This window comes from Centropristis striata, chromosome 7 (genome assembly GCF_030273125.1).
Source record: "Centropristis striata isolate RG_2023a ecotype Rhode Island chromosome 7, C.striata_1.0, whole genome shotgun sequence".
NCBI lineage: Eukaryota > Metazoa > Chordata > Actinopteri > Perciformes > Serranidae > Centropristis > Centropristis striata.
In genome coordinates, this window is record NC_081523.1 from 23343885 (window position 1) to 23369297 (window position 25413).

General features: G+C 40.3%; 1 protein-coding gene across 2 annotated transcripts in view; it reads right to left on the reverse strand.

Annotated features, from left to right (window-relative positions):
* commd10 (COMM domain containing 10) overlaps positions 1–25413 on the reverse strand; it is a 63847-nt gene that overhangs the window by 33440 nt on the left and 4994 nt on the right. For both annotated transcript variants that reach the window (XM_059337208.1, XM_059337209.1), the window contains exon 5: positions 23478–23588. In XM_059337208.1, the coding sequence (XP_059193191.1) occupies positions 23478–23588 (111 nt within the window). The remainder of the gene's footprint in view (positions 1–23477; positions 23589–25413) is intronic.

The following is a 25413-nucleotide window of genomic DNA, read 5'->3' on the forward strand; positions in this document are numbered from 1 at the left end:
CTTCAAGCTGTTGAACCGCCACCAAGTCACAGCTGGGAGCAACTTGGAAGGTTTTTAAAGTTGCTTCTAAATGTGGGGATGAATTCAGATCACTAAGGGGAATGATGGGACAACAGCTGCGTGTTTGTGTGCGTGTATTGTGTGTGCACGTGATGCACGCACAACATCAGAGTGGGTGTATGTGTGTGCGAAGTGTGTGTAGCATCATTAGAGGAAGGTCAGTGTGACACTCGCAACACTACTTCATAAATAATGTAAAACGATACAGGAATTAGACTTTGTAATTATACCTCTCCACGGCACTATGGGTGCAGTTTGCATGTATAGACGCGCAAGCATTTTGTGTGTCTATGTGTGTGCACACTTGTGTAATCTCTAATTAGCTCCAGGAGGATACCAGTGGCTATTAAAGTGTTGCATTAGTTAGAGCTGGGGATGAAGAAGGCAGCGCAGGGGCTCAAAATGCCTAGGTTCATTAGAATTTGTGTGCTTTTTGTGTGTGTGTGAATAAACAAACTCACAATAAGGAATATGTGAGAGAAAGAGACAAAATGGGGAGAAAAGAAGAAAGAGAGAGGCGACATTTAGAAATATGCATGCTCACAGGCTCGTATTTGTATGAATGAGCACGAGTGAATGGCTCGTGTTTGTAAAGTGTGTCTGGCTCTGAGTGTTGCACTTGTAATCATATTCATCCCTGTCAGGTCGGCCACAGTTTACACCGCCAATCTCAATCTGTGACTTAGCCTCAACCAGCACATGCTATTTGGCCGCTACTCTAATGGCATTTAGCATTGACCGATAGGGACTGCATGTCGCTGCAATTAGAAGGAACACTCCCCTGTATGGCAAGCTGTTAGACAAACCCGCGACTCCTCCCTGTAAATTTGGGGATGAATTATTGAAAAGGGCAAAGCTGAGCACCTTGATGAGGTTGGCACATTTGGCTGGCTGAATGGTCAAACTGACACAGCTTGAGGAAAGAGGAGAAAGGCCACTGCTATCTCAGCAGCTCAGAGCGTAGCCGGTTCGGCGGCTTTTGTCTGGAGGCTGGAGGCCTTATCATGCAACCTGCTGGGATTTCACCCAGCTCACCCCGAAGACAACTTATGAGACACAAGTTAACATAGTGCAGATTATAACATCAAGATTCCAACGTCATTTATCAGACACAAAAATGAAAGAATTTTTGGTTTTCCGAATGCAAAGTGGGAGCCTGGGATTCTCCCGGGAGTCCAGTGTTGAAAAGCTTCAGATGACTATCTTCAGTGGACGTCAGAAAACATTTTCCCTCTTTAAATATAGCAGCAAAACAGAAAAAGGTAAACAGCTCAATAAGAAAATGAAAAAGCCACTGATATCTCAGCTGCTCAGCAGTGATAAACTATAACCCACATTTCCATAAAGTTGGAACACTGTGTAAGACCTAAATAACAGAATATATTTACAAAAACAAAAGTTTCTAAGTTTGAACATGTGTTGTCTTTGTACTTTTTTTTCTAGCTGGGTCTTTTGTACTCAGGGTTGTAGAAAAGCTGCCATGCAGTTTTATGTCTTCACCAACCAGTCAAGTTGCACTTGACATCAACATCCATGTTTATGTGTATAAAGACTTTAAAGAAATGTAATAAAAGGTATTAGGTGCATTTATTTTTTTTGCAAAATGGAAATTGTCACTATATTGGCATGTATGATTCCAGTGAGAAACATGCTGTCCTCGCAATTTTAACAGGACTGATAGAGGGCTTTGTCACAAGATACAGCAACAATCACCAGAAGCTCAAAATCAGCAAAACCAATGAGCTTATGGTGGACTACCAAGGAACAAGAAGGATAGAACACAACATTGTAGCCATGACAATAGACAATGCTTCAAATGTGGATGTTGCTGCAAAGAAGCTACAAATTCTGAAACATGGATGCTTAACCCACATCTTCAACCCTGCAGTTCAGAAGATCCAAACAGTCATCATTTTTCCCTTATCCCAGAATGATAGTGGGTGCAGCGAGACCTTTCTGGTCGCTGACACAGCACTGTGGAGATAGGTCTGGTTATGCAAGACTAGCATCCAATAAATGTGAAATATTAAAACAACCAAGTTATGGCTTTGAATAACGAAAAGTGTTTTTGCAGAACATTATGATACAGTTACAGTAAAGTTTTACATACAAAATGTATCACTTTATCATTTTATGCTTTATACAAAATATTGTCATGACTAGAGTATGAATTCTTGATTTAAGGCCAAAATAGTGTTTTTGTGGCCTTTGACGTCCAAAATCTAATCAGTTCATTCTTTTATATATATATATATATATAACTTTATTTTAGGCATTAATCAGTTCATTCTTGAGTCCAAGTGGACATCTGTGCCAAATTGATGAAATTCCATCAAGATCAAGGTGATCCTGAGATATTGCATTCATGAGAGTTGGAGCATACTGATGGGTGAATCATGATGCCTGCAGCCAGGTCTGTTGCCAGCACTGAGGCATAAAGATGGTTCTGTAGTCGTGTCTGAGCCGGTCTTAACCTGATCACACATGAACAACTTTAATACTGAATAGGTTCCATAATCATCAGCTATAAACACCTCACTCCAATATTCTCTGTCTATGATATTCTGTGGCACTAAAATATATACTGCAGAATTAAAAGTGTGGAAAGCATTTCCCTATTAAAATAAAAATGAATGCTCAGTAAATCTGCACAGTTGTCTTTTGTTCAACATTCTTTGTCACAGTCACTTTTTTGTGGCAATCTGAAAAAGTAGCAATGAATGCATTCAGACACACAATTGGCTCCAAGTACGTTCATACAAATCGTTACGTAAGATTAATGTTATTATTGAAAAGTTGTGCAAAAAAAGAAAAACCCAGGATAATGCGAGCTAAAATGATAGGCTTCATAAACAGTTCAGTCTCACTGCGTGAAAGTTGAAATTGCCTCCTGATATTCTGAAATATTGCAGCAAAAGAAAAAGAAAAAACATTATCTGACTCCCTGACAGAAATGTCAGCTGTGCCGTTGGTATTGGGTGCCCATCGTGAAAGCACAGCCGATCAATTGTGCATTAGGGTATCGAATACATGTATTGTTTTGTTTTGAAAAGCAGACACAAACAGCACCATATCAAACCATTCGTGAATGTGTTTCTTGATTTTGTTCATAGATATTTTCAGCCACACCGAGTGCCATTGGGACATTTACTTAAATGACTAAACCCAGCTGATTGAAATCTAATTTACATTTTACTTTGTTACACTTCAAAAGTAATTCACTTGACAGCTGAATGGAAACACAGCCACATAACCACCCAGATAACTAAACTGTTCTGTGCTGTTGTAGCTCCTCAATGTGTGCATAAACCTCTTTCATGTGCGTGTGTTTGAGAAATAAAGAGTGTGTTAGCTGTCCCTGAGTGTTGATTGAAGCTGCTGATGACAGAACAGTGGCGCTGAGTTATTTTTTGTCGTGCTCCCCAGGCCCCTGACCCACCTAATTGGTTTTCAGTGTTTAAAAGACCAAACCATCAAAGACGTGACTGACAGTTTGACTGATTTCACTTTTGGATTCAGCGCTCTCTATTATTTATAACTGACAAGCAAAACTTTCTGAAAGGCACTCTCAAATATACAGATGAGAATTCAGACATAAACACAGGCGCATTCTGTTCAGTAGCACTTTTAGGTGATCATGTATGCACACTTATGCTTCCTCTTTGCACACACACTGATGCAGACGCACGCACACAGACGCACACAGACGCACACACACACGCACACACAGTGCAGAGCATTCAAAGACACGTCAGCCAACACATACTGACACGGCAAAGAGAATATATGACCACAAGGGGCTGCATCAGTGTGTGTGGATGTGTGTGTCTGAATAAGGAAAAGGGAGATGGACAGTGTTTGCATGTGTATGTGTTGCAGTGAGACAGACAGATTTTATGTGCGAGTGTGTGTGTGCATGTTCAAAGCCTTCATATCTTGCCTCTGCACAGACTCTGCAGAACTGTTCTGACAGTGCAGAAGTACAAACACTGATACAAGTTCTGTGGGAGTTTTTGCTCCAAACAATACAGAAAAAGAGCTCATGCGAGTGATCAAAGTTGTAGAATAACCCAAGGAAACATCACTGCATAATCCCAGCCATTAAAAATAGGCTCATAAATTCTTGTTAAACTTTGTTGTGCACGAAAATAAATGTCAAACACATAATGGACTTGGAGGCTTAAATGTTAAATTTAAATCAGGCAAGCGTTTGACACAATGCCTAAAACAAAACACAAGAAAATATGTTACTGAGCTCTCAGTTGCCTCAAAATGACTTTTCCAGCTCCACAAATAGGCCAAACTTCAAGAACTCCTCACATAGCTAAACAAACAGCCTCCTGCTCAGCCTCTTTCACATCAAGATGTCAGCTAACGTCTGAAGAAAAAGAAATGAAACCACAACAAACAAGGAGCTTTTCCTTCCTTCCAAGCATGCATCTGCAGCCATCTCTCATCCCCAAAGCTTTGTTTTGACCAAACATATTTCTTCATCACCACCCAGATACAGTATTCTCTGCCTATCTGGCCTGCCCTCCCATCAAGGCTACACCAGATATGGAATCAGGCTTTGATACTGTGGGGGGCCTTGATGCTGCAAAGCTATCTGCTCCGATCTGCACTCGTTTTTTTTCTTGTTTGATTGGACTCCATCTCAACCAGACTGACACTACTGGATACAGCTCAAACCAGGAGAGAACCTGGCTCCACCCACACATGTTCAGCTACACACTACAAAGACTGTACACACACACTGAACACACAGACACATTCTTTTGTCCCAGGCTATGTTTCCTCTTTAGGGTGCCAATCAAACATTCATACCAACTTGCTTTTTGGACTTTCAACAACAACATCTCTCTCTACCTGCCTGTCTGTTTCTTTTCTTCTTCAAAATATTCTGGGGAAAAAAGAATCACAATATGAGTTTTGTCAATATCGCATGGCAACCTCTCTTTCATTCCCCGTCTCTTTACTACTGTGATAGTGCTCCGAGCGATAAAGCCTGCTGTCTCTATTATTAGCAGTGTAATAGAGGGCTGTGGTTGCGAGGATCTGACAAGGAGATGATAACAAAAGTGCTTACTCCTCCGTTCTCCTCGCGCTCCTCCTATATCATTTAGAAAACAGTCGCAGTGCAGTAGCAGATCATGGCGGGCTAATGGCCTTAGAATATTACTGCTGCCACAGTAAGCAACACTTACCATTACTCAATTTGTACAGACATTAAAGAGAACATCATTAAATTTAAGAATTTATCTATTATTCTACTGGTCTACCATGCTCCAATAAATATTTGTGATCATGCACAACAGCCAGATGCCATATTAAGAAGAGAAATTAAGAAAGAGTCGGACTTGTCAGAGCTGTGGAGGCCCTGAGTTGCTTTCAGGATTGAGCTTCCTATTATGGACTCACAGCTGCTTTGTTTGAGATTTCATACCTCGTGGTTTTGGCACTTTAAACCAAAACATGTATCTGTATTCCCAGAAAATTCCCCAGGGTGCTTTTCCAGACACATTTATCATCTCCCACAAATTATTATCTTTGGAGATGCTCCATATTAGACACCTGCTGACATCATGAAGTTGAGTCTAAGTTCATCCAGTCCAGGCTTTCAGGAGTGTGTTCCTCTTGTTCCCAAATATAGACTGAATGATCTAACATGCAGGTATACACTTTCTGGAGGTCCTCCTTAAAGGTGAACATCACTGTGTTACAGCTTTGGTCTTATTTTTGTAGTTTTGGCCAGTCGTGATAACAACATGTTCACTAATAATAAAAGCAACTGATGAAATCTGAGAAGACAGAGACATTGCTTCAGGCTTCAAGTCTGATGGGGCGTAGAGACTTAAGCAGTCAGTCCATCAGAGAGGATGTAAACAAGCCAAATGTTTTGGTAGATCATTAAAAAAAACAGATGTACAAAGAAAGTGAGTGCATGTGAAATGTCTGCAATAACCCATGACTACAGTGGGTCAAAGTTTTACCAGAACATTATTTTGGAAAATGTGAAAACAGACAGTTTGAGAAATAATCTTTACAACTTTAAGGACTAGTTGATAAATCGATAAGGTTAATAACACCATTTCTTATAGAAACACACTGTAATGATATTTAATCAAAATCACTGATGTGTCTTCTGCAAAAAAAGAAAATTGTTTCCACCACTAATGTCTACGCTCCTTAGTGCAGCCAGGAAGCCATGAATAACTCAGCTGAGCCAGTTGAGACATAATTCAGTAAAATGTCAACTGAACTTCAGACTTTTTTACACAGAGCACAGATGAGAGGACAAGAGAGGTTGTGGCTATAATTGTGCTGTTTTGAATGGATGTGCAGAACTTTGATATTACACAGAAAAATTAGGCCTAAGTGAGTAAAATATGAAAGGAATAAAACGTCTCCCTGAAACTGATTGGGGTCAGAGGGTTAATGGTTTCAGTAATTTGTCAAGTAAAAGTAGTTGATGGAGTAGTTGATGTTTTTCTTTGTAAAATATGAGAAGATACTCAAGAAGATAATCCACCAAGTTGGTTCACTGACTAATGAATCAGGAAAACAATGGTTAGTTGCAAAATAAATCTTACAGTTCATGTTTCTTTTCTCACTCGAAAACATCTGGCTAACCTGGGGCTTTGTTTAACACCTGTCTGATCATGTGATCGCTCATTATTCTCGCACCTTCTGACTTATTTTTAACAATGTCGCCATATCAGCAATTACCTTGATGAGTACAATGTTTAACAAGATAACAAAAAATAAAGACCTAAGTTGCATAAAACCAAAATTTCCCTTTTAACATGCACTGTGTAGCTTCCAGCAACACACACACATGCGGGCTAACACCCACACACAAGACAAGACAGTAAAGCAGTGTGGCAGAGGAGCAACAGAATGAGCAGTGACCAATTAACATCTCAGCAGATACCAAAACATACCATGGGCCCTATCCCAGTTTGTGAAAATATGTGTGAAAACCAACTGCTGAGAAAGTGTGTGATTTTCTTCTGTTGTGAAGATAAAAAAAGACAGAACAGTATAAAACAAGATAGCACATGCTTATCCCTATAGGCTGATGTGACAATATGATTATTATACTGCAAGTGTGGCTGTTCTCGTTCTGGGGTGAGAGTCAATAACAGCCTACACATGCATGTCTGTGTGCTTGTAGTGAATTTGGATCTGACAACTGCAGTAAAGGCAGAGTAGATTTACAGGGGTGTATGTATCTGAAGCGCTGTGGGCGACTCTGAAAAGCCTCCAGAATAAAAAAGAACACTTTCCCAGGATGCCACCTGATGTTTTTCTGTGAATGCGTGCGTGTGTGTGTGTGTGTGTGTGTGTGTGTGTGTGTGTGTGTGTGTGTGTGTGTGTGTCTGTGTGTCTGTGTGTCTGTGTGTGTTGGTTTGTATTTGTCTGCTTCCATGCACATGAATTTGATTTATAAACATTTACATCAAAATGTATAGCTTTTTGTAAGCGAGTGTGTGTGTGTGCCTGCGTGCGTGCGTGCGTGCAGCATTCTCTTGTGTGTGTGTTCTGCCAAGGATAAGAAAGTGACATATCAGAGCGGCTTCCTGTATCTATAATTCATAGCACAGGCTCTAAACAAAGACCGGAGTGTTCTGCTCCCATCAGACAGGCTACAGGGGAACCGACACGGTTGCTAAAGCTGCAAACAAAATATAGCAGGATAGCTAGGACTGGGAGCTAATAAGAGGCATTACAGACTGTGATAGTAGGAAAGAGCACACAAGCTGACAGCCACATGTGGAATAAGGGATACTATTTTCTCTCTGCCTCTTTTTCTCTCCGCCCTGATGGATTTTCTCTGACCCACATTATCAGGAAACAGACAGGAAGACATGTAAACAGGTTCGAATATGACTCAGTGTGCTGTCTGAACTGAAACAAAGGCTCTTTCAATGCTGTCCCAATTTTTTTCTTTTGTTGTGATAGTAGACACCTGTAATCACCCCACCCTCACCAGGACAGTCATGCAATATTTAGAAACTTCAGCTCCAATCATTCCCGAAGGAAAGATGCAAGATTTATGCCTGTTGTCTGTTGAGGGTTGTCTTGTCTGCTACAAGGACTGAAGCTTGTCGAGTTAGTCATCATAGGCACCACTCACAGCTAAAAAAAACAGAAGTGTTTTGTTTTTTCTTAGCATTTTTCCTTTCAAATATAAGGTGCTGGTTAGTCAAAGGCATTTTCATATAAGTGAAAAGCACCTATTTCAAAGCTCTAATGCTGGATATAATACAAAGTGGATACAAATTACACCGAAATACTGCAGTGATTCGTGTCAGTCACCCCTTTCGCATTGTGACAGTTTTCACTGTCATTTGATACTATCATGAAAATATCTGCAATATATTATTATTTATCTAGCAATGTCAGTTATACAGCAATACAGAATCTAAGGTTGCTCACATAAGCTAGCTATAAAGCTGCAGCAGCAAACCCCCCTGAGTGCACTTTATGAATATGAGCAAGGGTGTGTTTATTACTTAAGAGTTCAGCTTTTAATTTGCACTTGGAAGATTTGTGTAAGTAATTTGTCAAGAAAAAAATATAAAACATTTGCTGCTTCTGGCTTCTCAAGTGTGAGGATTTTCTGCTTTTCTTTGTTTCACATCATTGTAAATATTCTATCTTTGAGGATTTTTGGAGTGTTTATAGACAAATCAATCAGCTTGAAGAGAACTTTCAAGTCATGAGTTTGGCTGTGGGAGATTGTGATGACATTTTTACTATTTTCTGACAACTTAAGACTAAATATTGCGTTAATTAAAACCACTAATGGGAAATTTTATTGGTTTGTGAGAAAGTCTCATGCCTTTATATAACCTACATAAGCAAACAAGACCACGAGTGAGTAGATTTACTATTTCTACATAGTTACTCTTAATGCCTGTCCCCGGATCCGAGTCCTACAAAACCTTTAATAATACGCAGGTTCACCAGAATGTCCTTCTGCTCAGACTCCAGAGGGGCTTCCGGCAGAGACCAGCGCACTGTGCACAGGCGCAAATCTGGAGCTAAGGTGGGAGGTGTAGTCTGCCGTGCCCAGCTCTGGTAAGGAGCAGAGCTTCATCACACTGTTCCGCTGGTCCCCTGCTGATCCAGATGGGACAAGTTTGTGATTGGGAGGATCCAGGACAAACTTTACATTGACATCAGTGGGATAAAAGATAAATGTAGCTGCAGCGAGGCACTGCGGTCCTTCTGTGTTTGTACGACCGAGTTCACAGCTAAAGCTGACACCACAGTGACTGAAGCCCAGGCCGTGTTGCTGGACCCGTTTGAGGAAAAGGAGGCGAGGGACAACCAGAACCAGTACTGAGCGTGGCAGACTGTCCCACCCTGCTGCAGCTGAGTGTTTTTCTAAAGGGAGTCTGGCAGTTGCAAACACTAGTGCTATTTTCCACAGGGGCCACCAAAATCAACACAACATGAAAGTTCTTTGTACTAACTAATTGAAAAAATAATCAACTGATCCATTTATAAAAATAAAATAATCGTAGTCACATTCCTAAACGCTGTATTTTAGACCATGAGATTGTTACGTCTTTACCAGAAATAAATCCACTGGTGCACTTTTAAAATAATGCACATCTATTTCCCACATTTTCTTAAGAACACAGCATCATGTGTCAGTAACAGCAGCATTTGGCAGACTATCACATATCATATACTTGATAACACCAGTGGGAGATGCTGTTGCTTCTATTTGTTCAGTGCATTAAGATGTTATGATGGCTCCACAGGGCTTTCCTTACATCTGCTCCTCTGAGCCTCAGTCTCAGTGCCTCCATTATCGGTGGGACATGTATGTACTGTAATTAAAACGCTACATATTGCTCATAGCAGGTGACATATGTGGCGCTCTAAACACACAAATTGTCATGGGCTTTAGCTATCAATGTGATGCTTGCTCCAATTATCACAAAGACAAATGAGCAAGGCAGATGGGAGGGCTGTTCAGTAAGGTGTAAGGGAAAAAAAGAAATGTGAGAGAGAGACAGTGAAAATGTATGTGCTTCATGAGAAAAGAAAGATGAGCAATTACAGAGATGGGAAGATAATGACACAAAGAAATGGTATGGGTGATGTTGTGGGAAAATGGCCTTTTCTTAGCTGATGGAAGGATCATTTCTTACCTATTCATATGTCACTGTGACTCATCCTTTAGAGCAGTTAAAAATAGCTTCTCGCCAACTGCACACACAGTATGTTCCTCATTTCATTCTCTGCAACTCATACACTGAGCCACAATCACAGGATGTGGAGCAGAAGGTAGGGAGTACCAGAAAAGTTGTTATAATGCACAGCTGATAATGTGTCAATATGGTCAATAGAGCAATAGCATGTTTTCCCCATTTTATTTTGTTTTGTGTCTCTCAGTTATTTCATTTTTTCATAAATTTAACATGCATAAAAAGTAGAAAAATGTGCAATTGGCTGTAAAAGTAAACACTGACTGGTAGATGATGAAAGAAATATTGCACTACAGTATTTTTATAAAAAAAATTATAAAAAGTTAATCAAAACATCGCAGTTCTCACATGTTGGTAATAGAGGCCTAAAAATTCACATGCACTGTCTCTGCAATGTAAGACTGTAAAGGACGATTTGTGCACTTGCCTCAACCTGTAATCTCTCTCACAGACCGTCTCCCCCCCACTGACGTGTTTTATAGCAAAAACAATCAAAAAATGTTTTAGCTGTTGTTCTTCGTACAGAAGCTATTTCCAGTTCTAAATCAATATCTGCTGCCATCGTTACTGTTCTGTTTACAAGAAGGATTTCTGTTTCAGAGAATGTAAACAAAACCACTTGTATTTGTGTTATATTCTCTTTCTCAACAGTAAACGCTTGCAGTGTCCTCAGCGCCTATGGAAACATGTGACAAAAGCCCCCTGCCAGATCCAAACTGGGGTTTTTATTGTGTTTACACGATATGTATCCAGAAAACCACTGGCCCACCAGGATGCCTCGCTACAGAAATATCTGGATGGTAAACAATAATCGAGCTGTAAGAAGTGTTGGGGGAAAGCAGAATTGGAGTCAAGAGACAAGTATAAAGAGATCCACAAGAGAAAGTGATCAGCAAGAAACAAAATAAGGCACAGGAAGAAGAAGAAAAACACTGAGGGAAAATACTGAGGTTTAAAAGCAACATGTACAGTATATTCTATTTAAATGGCACCTGACTAAGGAAAAAACATGTCTGGAAATAGCCTGGTGCTTTCACATTGTTTGTTCACACCTCCCACACTTCCTCGATGGAGGGTGCAAACATTGAAAGGAGACAAATCACATTAAGCACCTAAAAACTGCCGAACCCTGAATTGGAATGACTAGAGCTGGCAGTTTATCCGTGGGCAGAGGAAGCTCTGCCTCTGCGGACTATTTATCCGAGGCTTACTGTTTACAAGACTTTCAGCTCAACCCTCAAGCCTTTCAACTCTTGAATTTAGGCTATGCCCACACCAATGAGGATACATGGGAAAATTCCCTAAACATGTAAAGCCGGTTTCTGGCATACTGGCTAACATATTCTAGTTATTTTCTAAGGGATTGCTGTCCACATTGAAACATCAAAAAGTGGAAAAATATCTACAAAATGTTGAACACCTTTATTTGAGTCCACTTATTGACTTCTGAAATAAATGATCACAGAATGGGGAATAGGTAACAGGAAGATAAGTTGGTAAACATATTTAAAAAGCAATGTTTTCCCTGTTCACTCTACAAAATCAGGCCAGTCTTATTTAATTTATCTACCCAGAGAGACAAACAAAATAAATATTCATAATTATAAGCTGCTGGTGTGTTTGGTACCAACACTTCATCTGGTTCTGATCAGAACTGCAGTGAAAATTAACCATTATCACCCATGTACTGGCCAAAAACTACCAACCATTTCCTAAAATTCATCCTGGGGTCTCTTTTAAACTGAAAATAAATCTTCATGTTTAAGAGCCTCTAAATCAGGAAGCTTGACACTGCAGAGCCAGGGAGAATGGAGACACTCAACAGCTCCGGCGCCAAGATAAACAAGCCAAGGAACACAAGCCGTGTGTGAGCCATAACAAGATGATTATGGTGGTGGTGGCAGCTAGTTACCGTCTCCTGATACGAAGAAAGACGGAAGGTGCCATGTCATGTACCAGGCTTGGCTGCCAAGCCCATAAACTCTGTCTATTATAATCCAGCAGAGCTGGGAAATGATGTTCTAACTGAAGAGCAGCCATCATGGGCATGCTGTAACAGCGAGCTATTGAATGAAGCACTGCATGATGTGGACTAATACTGGAGAGATATCTACTTTGCATTCTGCCTTATCCTGCTGATCAACAAACCCAAAGTTTTACAAATCAAAGTTTCCTCCTTCAAACTTCACCTCTGAATCTGCTGATATCAATGTGACTCAAAAAAGCAGCTGAAAGAGCTGTGTCAAACCCTTATCTTCTAAATGTGTGTGGGGTAGCTTAAATAAGATCTGACGCTAGCCAACATCTTGTAGTGAGAGTTTTAACTAACTATCAGGGTGCCAGGTTCTAGGATAAGTGGCACTCAACCCCTTCAGCCAAGGGCTCCATTTTGAAACAGTATGCATTTTAATGTATTAGGTTGGCACAAGGTTGGAGCGGGGGTCATGGGCAACCGAGCTGTGTGTGGGTTTGTATCTATATGTGTGTGTCTGTGTGTGAAAGCGAGAGAGAGTGCTCGCACAAGACGAGTAACGGCTGCTATTCACAACTGTAAGGTCCGTTTTTTTCCACTATGTGGCAGAGCCTGAGGATCGCCAAGGCAGCCAGCCTGTGCCCCCGTGGTATGTAGACACTGTCGCTCTCATACACAAGGAGAGAGAGCGGGGGCTGTGGGGGGTAGGGGGGCTAAAATGTGTGTTTGTGAGAAAGAGAGATGAACAGAGAGTGGAAAGTTGGGAGAGTTTACAGTACAGCCTGCAGAAGACAACATCAGCTGCCCCTCCAAAAACATTTCAGCACAGACAGACGACACAAAGCCAGACAGAAATATGGTGTCATCAACAAACATACTGTAGTTATGATAAGAGACAATGATGTTTCCATTTCTTTGCCGTGTTTTTCAATTTCTGCCAACATAAAGTCAGTCAGTTCACCGAGCAGTGTGGGTTGGAAAACTAAGACAATGTAGTCTGGTCAAATTTGCGGTCTCATTTACTTTAAACACATATTTATTGATTTTAATCATATGTTTGCCCATATTTACTATACGTTCTTGTACGGCTGCTTGCCATAGGATTCATTAATGTTGTTAAATGAAAAAAAGGGTTTTGTAGAAAATCATGTTTGTATTGTGGCTTCAGTTCACTTAGGGATGAGAATAGATAACATTCTATTGATACCAGTGTTATAATCAATTCAGTTTATTGGTCAGATTCTTTATCGATTACCTTATTGATTCCCAATCAATTTTCTGTGTGGTTTTCAGGGTCAACGATACTGTTATTATAGGTATTACTGTTATTATCTTTGAATCTGAATGATGTGCAGATAAAATGAGAGAATACTTGTACAGCATTCGTTTTCCTTTTAGTTTTCTTAGTCAAAGGAAAAATCTGCTAAGCTTGCCTGAGTGGCACTAAATACAACATTGACCCTAGGTAACAGACAGGCAGTTCAGCAGTGGCACTCATGTGTAGTGTCAGATACAGGCCATTCTTTGATTTTAAGCCCATGTTGCATAGACAGATATTTCAGCATATTGCTGGTGTTTTCAACTTTACTTGAAATTATTCTTTCAAAAACATTACAAGTTGTAGTGTTGTTGTCATCTTTCTTTGTCGAATGAAGCCACGCCTTGGAAGTAGTAGTTAGTGTGGAGTCGTTTTTAATATAGACACAGTATAGGACGTCATTGTTTTGCAATGTGCAGCTGTCAGACAAACATGCCAGCATTGATAAAAGGAAGTAAAAGGCTGGGAGACCTATAATTGCATTGGATCAGGACATTTTGAAGTAGTTTTCAACGTGAACTGGCTTTTGATTCCCATCTCTAGCTGTACAAAGGCACAATATTTGGCGCTGCTCTCTTGCTTTTCACTGTCAGCCACAACCTGAATTGTATTTTTATGATTCAGGACTATTTTCTTCACTTTTACATGCATAACTGCAGTGTTGTGTATTTTGCTCTGAGCATTGCCAAGATTCGGGCGATCTACACTCTGTACTGTGACTGAGTCGGACTGAGTGCATCCTGTGTCGACACGGAGGACTGAAGCTGCTGTAACGTATCCAAAGGTATCGGTACCAAAACAATCAAAACATTTCAAGCTAAACCCAGCCCTTTACCCATGTGAGAGGTAGGCCAAACATATGCCACACTGAGCCTGAAGAACATTTTCCAAATCAATATTTTACCTTTCAACAAAAGAAGAGTCAAACAGCAGTGTAACATCAAAGAGGTTGGGCGTTCAGTAAGACACTGGTGACAATTTGTTGATACAGGCGGAGGAAGCACTCTGTGCCCTATCATTGCATGTCGGATGACAACAGTGCCAGGCTCCAACCCACTCATTATAATCATTATTTCAAGGAAGAGAAGAAGCCTAAAGCTCATATCCTTTCACTGCCATTATATCCTGTCACAGTGCGATGCAAGTAGACAAAGACAACTGTTGTCAACATGAGATGCAGCACAATTCACAAAACAAAAGAATCCCACAACAATCAAAACCACATGAATAAATTCCCAAACCTGTTCATGATGTGATAATGTATCTGAATTATAACAAATATTTGGCATTTGAATAATAAAAAATAAAAAAATCCGCCTTTCACCCTGTGTATGCCTATCAGCCAACTTTCACTGGAATGAATGGATGTGATTTGGCTCTGTGCTTCTGCAATCAGTGCGTCTTGTTTAAACTGAAATAGATTTCTCACCCCAGCACAGTTCAGCCAAGAGGCAGAGCAGCATCTCTAAAATAAACTCCAACAAAAAAATTAAATGAAGAAAAAAAAACAACATACATGCACATCTGAAAATCTCAGTCTTAAGCACTCTTTAGCATCGCTACCGGCTACGGAAAAATGGCAGCACATTATCGGGGGATTAATGAATACTTCACTGAAACAAAACAGGCTGAATAACGAGAGAGAGAAATAAAAGCTGATCACAGGAGTGGGAGATGTGAGAAGAAGGATGTTAAATCAATGAGATTTAAATGGGAGTTGCAGTTGGATTTGTGGGGTTGATGGCTTTCCTATCTGGGTGTCAAGCATGTACCGTGGGTGTGCGAAACAACATCCAAACATCCCCAAATCCCCCAGGCGCCTTGAGAGGCAAAAGAATCTGGGAAAGGGACTTGCTGAGGAAAACAGGAGTTGAGGTTAGGGGGGGTGGAAGAGGGAGATATAGAGAGTGTGTAATAGGGAGAGAGAATCAATGGGTACCCCCGGAGAAAATAAAAGCCATGACATCATCGTATGGCAAGGAGCAAGGAGTGGGGTGGTGCGGAGTAGGGGGAGAGAGAGAGGGAGAGACGAGAGCACCCACAGTCACCCATTCTGCCTCTCGGGGCCCATCCTCTGGAATGGATAAGAGCCGAACAATGCACTCTCAATGAATGGGATCCCAAATCCCACAGGAGAAAAACAAATCACCAGTGGGAAAGGGGGAGGGCGAGGGAGAGATGGAGAAAGAGACAGAGAGAGATGGAGAGAGAAAAGGGAGACCCTTAAAAAGATGTGCACACAAAGCAACAAAGCATCTTGGGACATGTAGAGCAAGGCAAGTAGAGATTGAGACAAAGCTGCCTTTGTCCCTCCTGGCTGGTGGGTGGTTTGGTGCAGAGGATTTGAACGTGGTAGCATTTACATCAGAACTCTCCAATATATTGATCGGGCCATGTAATCCGTCAGATGATCAATGAAAAGGTTGGATCAACTCCGGGTGTGTTGTTTGTTGGGTTTACAAGACAAGAGCATGTGGGAGGCAGGAACCGGGCTTTGAGAGACTCGTCGGGGGAGCTTTGAGTTGCATTCAAACTTTGGCTCGCTGCTCGAGATGCCAGTTTGACAGAGACACGTGAGGCAGGGAGGGATGTTCAGGGACCCTCTGATCACAGCACCTCCTCGCAGAAGTCAAAATGTGATGTTTAATTGCATTCCTCATCACACAGTGTTAATAAATAAAGTCACAACCTTCCCTGCGAGTGTGTACATGCCTGTGTGTTTTCACGCGAGTGTGTGCACTTTCAAACAAAGAGCTTCCGTTCCTCCGTGATTACAGCACTGGTGCTGTAAGCCCGAACAGAGAAAATAAATTAGAATCACAAGAAGAAAAGTCTTTCATGTCTGATGCTTTGATAACAAAAACAAGCAGGTTCCCACAAACCAGAATAAGTTGGCTTATCATTTGGAGCTAGCTGGGGACAACTTGACACAAAAATTTCAAACAACGAATGGAAGATTTGCTCATGAATAAGTCACAAATGAAAGGAAAGAAAGGGAGAATTGCGTTATGACGTTTATTTTTGGGATCAATAAAAAAAAAGAAAGAAAGAAGCAGCAGCGTATGTATTGAGGTAGAATAATGTGAAAGAGTAAAAGAAGCCGATAGACTGTGATCTGAAAGAAATATGATCTTTCTGACAATTCAGAAGCACTTGTGTATGAATGAGCACAATTAACAGCAGGGCCTCTATGATGCTTACAGACACTCCTATGAGAAATCTGAAGCAAGATTCAGCTGGATCTGTTATTCAAGTCCCACATTTGACTCAAAGCATTCTATTTTGGCATCGTATCCATCAGGAGCAGTGAGGGAAAGAAACACATATTTTCTGGTTTCAGAGGCAATAACAAATGGACAGTTGACAGTTTTTTGTTTCAAAATATTGATCTGATTGTACAATATGACATTTAACAGAGAACTGTGCGCGGTTCACATGCAGGAAAGTTTACTTTTTAATTTTGTTTGTATTGGAAACAGTAGAGAGGGTGCAAAAGGGAGAGCAGACTTTGACCAGAGGTCAGGGGAATAAGTCTTGGAGTCAAAATGCCTGAAAGAAAACTGAAATAACAAACACTGTATTTCCACCAGCTTAGAGGCTGACCCTGACCTTTAAACTTTGACCTCTGTGTTTTCAAGTGAGGCTGCAGCTACCCTCTTGACATTATTTTTTAAGAATATATTAATCGACTAGTCCACAAAATGTCATGTAAAAATGCATAAAATTAAGTATTTAAATTGCTTGTTTTGTCTGGCTAACAGTCTAAAATCCACACTCCTAATAGATGGAAATTCTTGATTAGGAATAAGCCCTTGAGATGTACTATCTCATTTTCAAAGGGGTCTCATACAACAGCAATACAATATAAGCACAATTAGAAATAATAGGATAATAAATTGATTCCAAATGTGACAAAAAACAACCAACAAAGAAACAAGAAGAAACAACAACAAAAAAACAAAATATCAAAAGACAACACTTACAAAATGAGGAGATCATACTCCAAGCAAAGCATGGAGAAAATAGATCATGCATTCATTCATTATAGAAAGGTTTTCTTAGCTCCTGACTTAGAGACTGCAGAAACAAAAAGAAAAAGAGCTGTGGAGTGTCTCACTTGATACTTGGAGGAATTTCAGTTTGAAATGATACAAAACAGACACCTTTGAGAAGCTAAAAACTGGCTGGGAATGAAACAAGTACTCACTGAGGCTTTGATTTGAATCTAAATGCCACAACAGTTTACAAAGTCATTCTCAAGTTCATTATCAGCCATCAACTTTAGTGTCCTATCAAGCAAATTGGGGACTCCCGCTCTGGGATAAAGCTGTCCTTGCTTACAAATTTTGATTGAATGTTCGAGGGCCAAAGGAGAAACACAAAAAAAAATCTTTGTGGGATTTTGTCTTGAAGCTGCATTTAGTTCATTTTCCTTCTTGCGGTTTGAAACTTAAAACAGCTTTGCGTTATCAATTCTCATCAAGTCCGTCTGAAGCTATCAGTTAAACATATCCTTTGAAGTCTGAACCGCCATGTGGAAGCTACATTAGCTCACTAGCTCTTACCCCGTGCCTTTGCAGCCTAGCGTGTCCACAATAAATATTGAAATCAGCGGTGGTTGCCTTGCAAGTGGATGTTCTGTATTATAAATGTCACCCTGCTCTCGGTCCACGGAGCGACGGCTCATTCTAATGCCACGGGACAGAGAGAGAGAGACACCATGACTGGCAAGGGGTTTCAACTCTCAGACTCATCAAAGCCACATCAGAGTGTCTACTTGCATGTTTGTGAATAAAAAGAAGACGGATACTGTGGGGAAAAGAGGGGAAAACGATAGTGGTAGAGGGACACAAAAGAAAAGAACAGAGAGAGTGAGTGAGTCAGCACTCTGTTTCACCTTACGTTCCGAGTGCCCAAAGCTCATCACGCTCTTTGACACACAGACGGGGGAACAAAGGTGTCACAAGAAGAATGCAAAGGGTTGAGAGTTGATCCACAAGTCAAAGAAAAGAACAAAAACATTTTTCTGCTCCTTATTTTTCTTTACTTTTTACCTGTAAAATACTTCACAGCTTTACCTCTTCGAGACTCTACAAGCTATTCAACTTCACTGAACTCTTTGTTTAAGTTGCTGACAGAACCTTTGTAACCTGTGATAATGGGTTTTGAGTTTACTTAAAATGAATACTTCACCCTTAAACTTACCAGCTGTATGTCAATTTCTGACCCCGTGTTACCTTGAGTTATTAAAGAAAACATTCTCACGTTTGCATGTTGGAAAAGATTAGAAAAAAATGAGCTTGTGCAGTGTTTCTTATATCCAGTCATCTTTCAGTAGTGACAGAATCTATGAGACGGAAGTGTTTTAAATAGTAAGATTTTTCCAGAAATGTGTTACTTATGTGTTATTGAGTATTATAACTGGATATATGAGACTCTTTTTTAATATAGTTTTGCTGTTGTTAAACATGGCCCCCATTTACTTCAGTTCATCAACGACTTCATTTCATTTAAAATTAATCAACTGTTTTCGGAGTCTTCATTCACCATTGAGGCATGCAAACAACATTCTGAGTAACTGATGTACAAATCGCCATTTTAAGGGTAAACTGTTCCTTTAAACCTCTCTTTTACAAGCCAATAAGTTCAGGAACCTCTGAGCTAGAAGTCTCCTTCTGCAGCTGATGCCCAATGACAACCTCAGGTAGTTTCCTCCGCCTGTCTGTTGCATATTTCTGAAACAAGATAGCTACAGTTCAATGCTGGTCCACAACCATATCTGTCTTTGCCCTAAATGACTTGTCAATGCTCAGCAGCATATTAAAACAACAAAGACAGACTGTGCTATATGCTTTGAGTACTGCTAGGAACATGATATACACTCATTAACAGCCTCCTTATTCTCTCTCCATCATTGAATTGGTGTTTTTCTGCCTGTCATATTCTATACCTGGAGCTTTCTAGCGCACAAATTAATGGTGCAACTGAATGTATTATTAAAAGCTTAGCTGCTGATTCTCTGGCCAAATATTTTGAAATATGACTAATGGCTCTTAGGCTTATCTTGATCATATAATTAATGAATTATTCATAATGTCCCTCTTATGATCTTATTTCTTTGTCTTGTTGCTACTATTCACTTGTTCCTTGGCTTCTATGTTTTATAACGTTCAAGAAAAAGCTGATCGCTAAATGCATGTTGGCTACGTTGCTCATTCATCCCATTAGGTTAAGAGCTAAATACTGTAGCTGAGTTGGAAATACTTAAATTGCTGTCCACTCATTCAGGCTTTCACCACTCAGGTTTGTCCAACCCCACCAGTGGAATTGTGGTGTGTGTTTTTCTTGGTAATTTTACCTCAAAAGCAAACATCTAAACCAAGAAAAACAATAATTTGGTCTAATTTTTATCTCTTGTGTAATCCTTGTGCGTCATATTCTGAGGTCTCTTTTACCTCAGCCGGAGAGCATACTGTTAGCAGCACGGACATGATGTGAAGAATTAACTGCACAAAAACTAGTGCAAAGGAGACGTGTACGTGCTCCACACTCCCAGCAGCCGAGAGAAGAAGGTTCACACATACCAGGTAGCAGGCACAAAGGCACCTATTGGCATTTTCACTTGCTTCTCTTTAAGCACAGCTTTAACCGAGCCGCTCCAGACAACAACTCAGAATTCAAATGGGTAGATTGTGTATTTCTATTTCAAGGTCTGTGCAGTTGGAAAATAACTATATCTAAAGTCTGAGTGGAAAAGAACCCTTAACATTTAGATAAAAGCACAGATTTGTGGTATTATTTGTATGCTGATGAATGGGAACCTCTGCATACCAATAATACAGCTGTAACTGCCTGGGGTGGAGAGATATCCCATACATACTATTATTATTACCACCCGTATACAGCCATTAATTCCTAGCTCACATGTCCCACAATAGATTTTGAAGGACATTTATACAAATCCCCCACTCTCCTCCGCATGTTTCATCTCTGTTGTCGCCTCCCGATCCTTTTTTCTATTGTCATCCTCTCCCGCTGTCATCTCTCTGTTGTCACCCTCCAGTTTTCCTCCTTCCCTTTCCTCTATCCTTTGTCCTTCCTATCACCTTCCCCTGCATCTTCTTCCTTCCATCCCATACTCAGATCCTTTTTTCTTCCTTCTGACAGCAGATGGCTTAAGTCTTTTTTCTGTCTCAACTGCTTTTGCTTTGCAAACAAGCTAAGCAACAGGTCCTGTGTCATACCTACAATGAACGAGGCCTTTCCTGCCCATCCTTAAGACGATAGATGCCAGATTTCACTGTTAAAACATTACAGGGCGGGTGTGAGGACATTTACCTGTGTGTAGAAGCACTTCAATGCTTCCTCAGTACAGCAGCTTTCCACTGACGCCGATACAAATTCAGTTAAGGGGAACAGCAGCTCCCCTGGGTGGGGTGCAGCACTGACTGCTGCATGGAAGTAGAAACAGGGATCTATAATTTCAATATGTGTTGTTTTGGTAACAGGGGGGAAATATTATAAAAGAAATCCCCCTGACAATAAATACTTGAATAGAAAAAAATCGAAATAACCCTAAAAAGCTGCACCCCCATTTGTCCAAATACGCCTTCTAACATTTCCTCCAATGTACTGTAGATATACTGTATGTCACATATTGTTTGAGGACGGAGATGTGAATCTCCCTGGCAGTCCTCCTCCTCCTCCTCCTCCTCCTCGTCCTCAGGGAGAGTGTTAATGAAGCAGGAGGCTGGTCAGATGGGAGAGTCTCTGACTCTCCACTTGGGTTCCAAGCAATCAATAATATACAGACGGCCACCCTCGCCTTCCTCTCCTTTTCTTTCATTTTCTTGCCTTTATCCTTTTCATCTTCATTATTTTACTCCCTATGCGCTTTCGTATTTGTTTTCACCTCCTCTGCCTCTCCTTTATATCTCCTCCTCTCCTCCCCTTTCTGACCCCCCGTCACCTTTAATCCTCTAATTTATCTTATTCACACTTTTGTTTCCTCCTCTTTCTTGTAGACAGTTACTGTAGCAGTTAGGATGTTATAAATCTGCCTTGTAATTAGTATGACACTCGCAGCTGAATTTCTTTTCTGTTCGCAACTAATTTACTTCTCAGTCATCACACTGTTTTGACATTCCAGAAGTTGTGCTGAGCAATTCTCAGAGTTTGGAAAAAAACAAACTTACAGTCAGGAAACTCTAATCTGAAAACACCGTTGGAAAAAAAAAATACTGTGCACACTCAAACTGTCTTAATACAAAGTTAAACGAGGTATCCTATCCATCTCTCAGATAGTTCACTGCCCCTGAGGGAAGCTTTCAAACCTGTGAGGCAACAGTGCCCCCTGCAGCTCAGCAGATGAAGTGCAGCTCAGTGATATTCAGTGAAGTTGAACCCTCTCCACTTTTAACCAGCCTTGTATTAGCCCCCCAGCTATCTCCTCCCACAAGGGGAATTGTGTAAGTGGATTTAAATAAATTAATGCCTCTTCTGCTAGCCTAGGGAAAACACAGCAGAAAATAGTCCAAAAATAAAAAAAATTCAAACTGCTGTCGCATTCACAATGATAAAGAAGAACATATATTTTTTCTAGCTTACGCCTATAGGCCCATATTTAAAACGGCAGCGATTTGAATATGTCATGCCTAATTCCACGTTTAGGCTGAGCCGGCATTCTCCAGGGACTGAATACAAAGCAGCGTGCAAGAAAGACACTTGACTAGTCAGCTGGAACAACACTATCCAGGCTCGGGGGATAATCAGTCCCACCATTTTGAGACCAAAACTGCTTTAAAAGAAACCAGTCGCAACTAAAATACCCAGTATCCATGCCAACAAACATCAGTTCTGTGTAGCATTTGTGATCTTCAGAATACATTTCAAACATTTGTCAAAGCATCAAGAGCGCTTGATTAATCTTATCTTGCCGAGTATGTGGGCATATTTGAAGCTGTGAGAAGAATCAACACATTAAGTCTAGATAAAAGATTTCAATCAAATCACATACTACAAAGGCTGAAAATCATTTAATGTGATGAAGAACCAGCCGACTGAGTTCTAACTCCTTTTGCTACAGCAACAGAGCAATCCTTCTCCCAGTGGAAAAGGAAGAAATGAGTGAGGAAGGCTCATGAGGTCCTGGCTGTTAGAGTAACTACTTTGCTTTAGCCAAACAAACTCTAGCAAATACAAATTAATGGGAACAAAGAAAAGCTACTGTGGAAAAAAACATCTAACGCTAGCATTTGTATCATATAGACCAAATTTGTATTTTTTTCGCTTTGTATTTTCCTCTCCTACATACGCAAATTTAGAGCAAGGCCACTTTATGCAATAGGTTGTTTAAATTGACACTAATTACTACAATGATTGAGTATTATGAATATAAATAAGGAAACCATATGCAAGCATCACTTGTGACCTCAATAAGGCAGACATCCCGACTAAAGCATATAGTAAACAAGTGCTGTGCATAAATAGATACAGCTCAATGCTAGTTACAATACTACCCTCATACTGCCTCAATTCTTGCTACAGAGGAAGTCTCTCCAGAGTACAGAGACACCCTGGAGGTTTCAGATAACAAGCTCCCTGATCTCTGGTCTTTACACTACAGTTACTCCGGAGCCAGATGTACGTCTACCTCTGGGTCAAGACAGACACCAGAGGGATTACCATCTCTTAGAAAAGAAAGAGGGACAGATTGGAGATGCGTCTCATTTTGGCATAAACACAGAACCGGTGTCTGATTGCAGCAGATAATAAGGGATAATAGGCTTTTTTCTTCACTAGTTAGTGTGAATGGTAAGACAGGCAGAGCGAGAAAACTAATGATGGGTGTGTACAGTGTGTGTGTGTGTGTGTGTGTGTGTGTGTGTGTGTGGGTTCACACCTCAGAGTCTTCATTGCGGAGCCCCAGTTGGAGGACAGCACTGGGAGACTTCAGTTTGGCTTGGCTAGATTGGGCCATCTGCAGGTTCAACTGCCAGCCAACATACTCCAGCTGCAACACACAAAAGCAGGCAGTCTTTTAATATTCATGTGGTTGCAATAAAGCCTAATGCTTTAGACATATTTTCAAATACTTCAAACGCAGGTCTAGGTGTTGAATAAATACTGTAAAAGTATCAAAACAATCAATCCACAGAGATAATGCACACAGCCCATATTGAGAAACTTTGACTTTAAACAAGCTGTCAGGACTTCTGTAAGGTTGTGATGTCACAACTATACTATAGGTAGAAAGTGTTGTGCCAGTGCCGTTACAGTCATTACCCGGCTGCAATGACAGTGCAAAGAAGTTGATAGTGCAGACGTGAAAGACACAAAAACACTAAACAATCAGAGCAGATGGGGTTTTTTCGAGAGGGGGCTTAAAGAGACAGGTGCTAAAACGGAGTGTTTCAGGGTGGATAGAGGTATAATCACACAGACAGTATGACAGAAATAATGTGTTTTTTGTACTGAAGCATGCACCTGAACATAAGCATATGTCCACTTTAAGGTGTCACCTTTCCCACAAAATAACATAACAGCATATATTTGTTTGTATATTGATATTTTATTCATCCTTTTTCCTTAATTATTCTAATTGTTTATGTTTAAAAACACCTTGTAATTTGTTGGTCATGACATTAGGATATAATATGAGCATATGCAACTAAAAAACACTGCCAATCAAATTTCATCTAGTGATTTTTTTCAATTATCAATTCATCTCTTGATTATTAATATTATTAATATTTCGCAACTTATCTATTAATCATTAAGTCTTCAAAACATCACAATATCCTAGAGTGTACTGTGATGTCATCAACTGTCATCAACCGTGAAAGCCTGGAAACAAATGTTTGGTATTTTTGCTTGAAAACTTTAAAGAATTACTCATCATCATACATCATGGTAATATTTGCAGGTTAACTTTCTTCATTGGACTAGTTGATTCATTAAATATTTATTGCAGCTACAATTTGTTCTAGATTTTCTGTCTTCTTGTCAGATTATTTATTACAGGTTGCGACTTTCACCTGTTTCTATTTCATGAAGATGACTGTAAACCCTGCCCTATAAGAGAAAAAAGCTTCTTTTACTTGAAAACTTACTGAGCACAAGTTATAAATGGTTTGTTTGCTGACCATTTGCTGACCAGATGACCTATAGCTAACATTATCACAAGCAGCCACCGTATTATCACACTTATGAATATGGTAATTATTTGAGACATTAAAATTTACTACTGCAGAACTTTGCTTAATCTCCTCCAAGTTTAAGTTACCTTGTTTCCAAGCTGCAGGTTGTCAGGCTATTACTCTCAGACTCAGTCAGCTGTAGCAGCGTGATAGATTAGCAGCACTGACTCAAGGCAGGGCAGTTAAGTGTTTTATGATGCAGAGAGAGGCTATAATAATAAACCATGTGTGACTTATTGGGTCTGGATGCCTCCACGGCATCAGAGGACAGGTGTGAGGTGGGGAGGGGCTGGGCCACATTATTCACGACTTGAACAGCATCCTCATTAGCATGAAGAAACATCACAACTTGTTTGTCATCCGGTATGCAGAGTCAAAATAAATTCACTGAAATAAATATGTGCTGTATTTTTTAATATTATGTTATACATAAATTACTAAATAAATGAATACTTATAAACATAAACAGTCCAGGACCATATTAATGTGATTACAGTCAAATTTATCTCTGTGCTCGATCACATTAACATTTTTGGTAAGTGTGTTGTCTGGCAGGAATCCCCTTGTTTTTAAGGGGAAAGCAGGTATTCCAAGGAGTCATGGAAGGAGTCATCAATGTTCAACGCAGACGAAGACAAA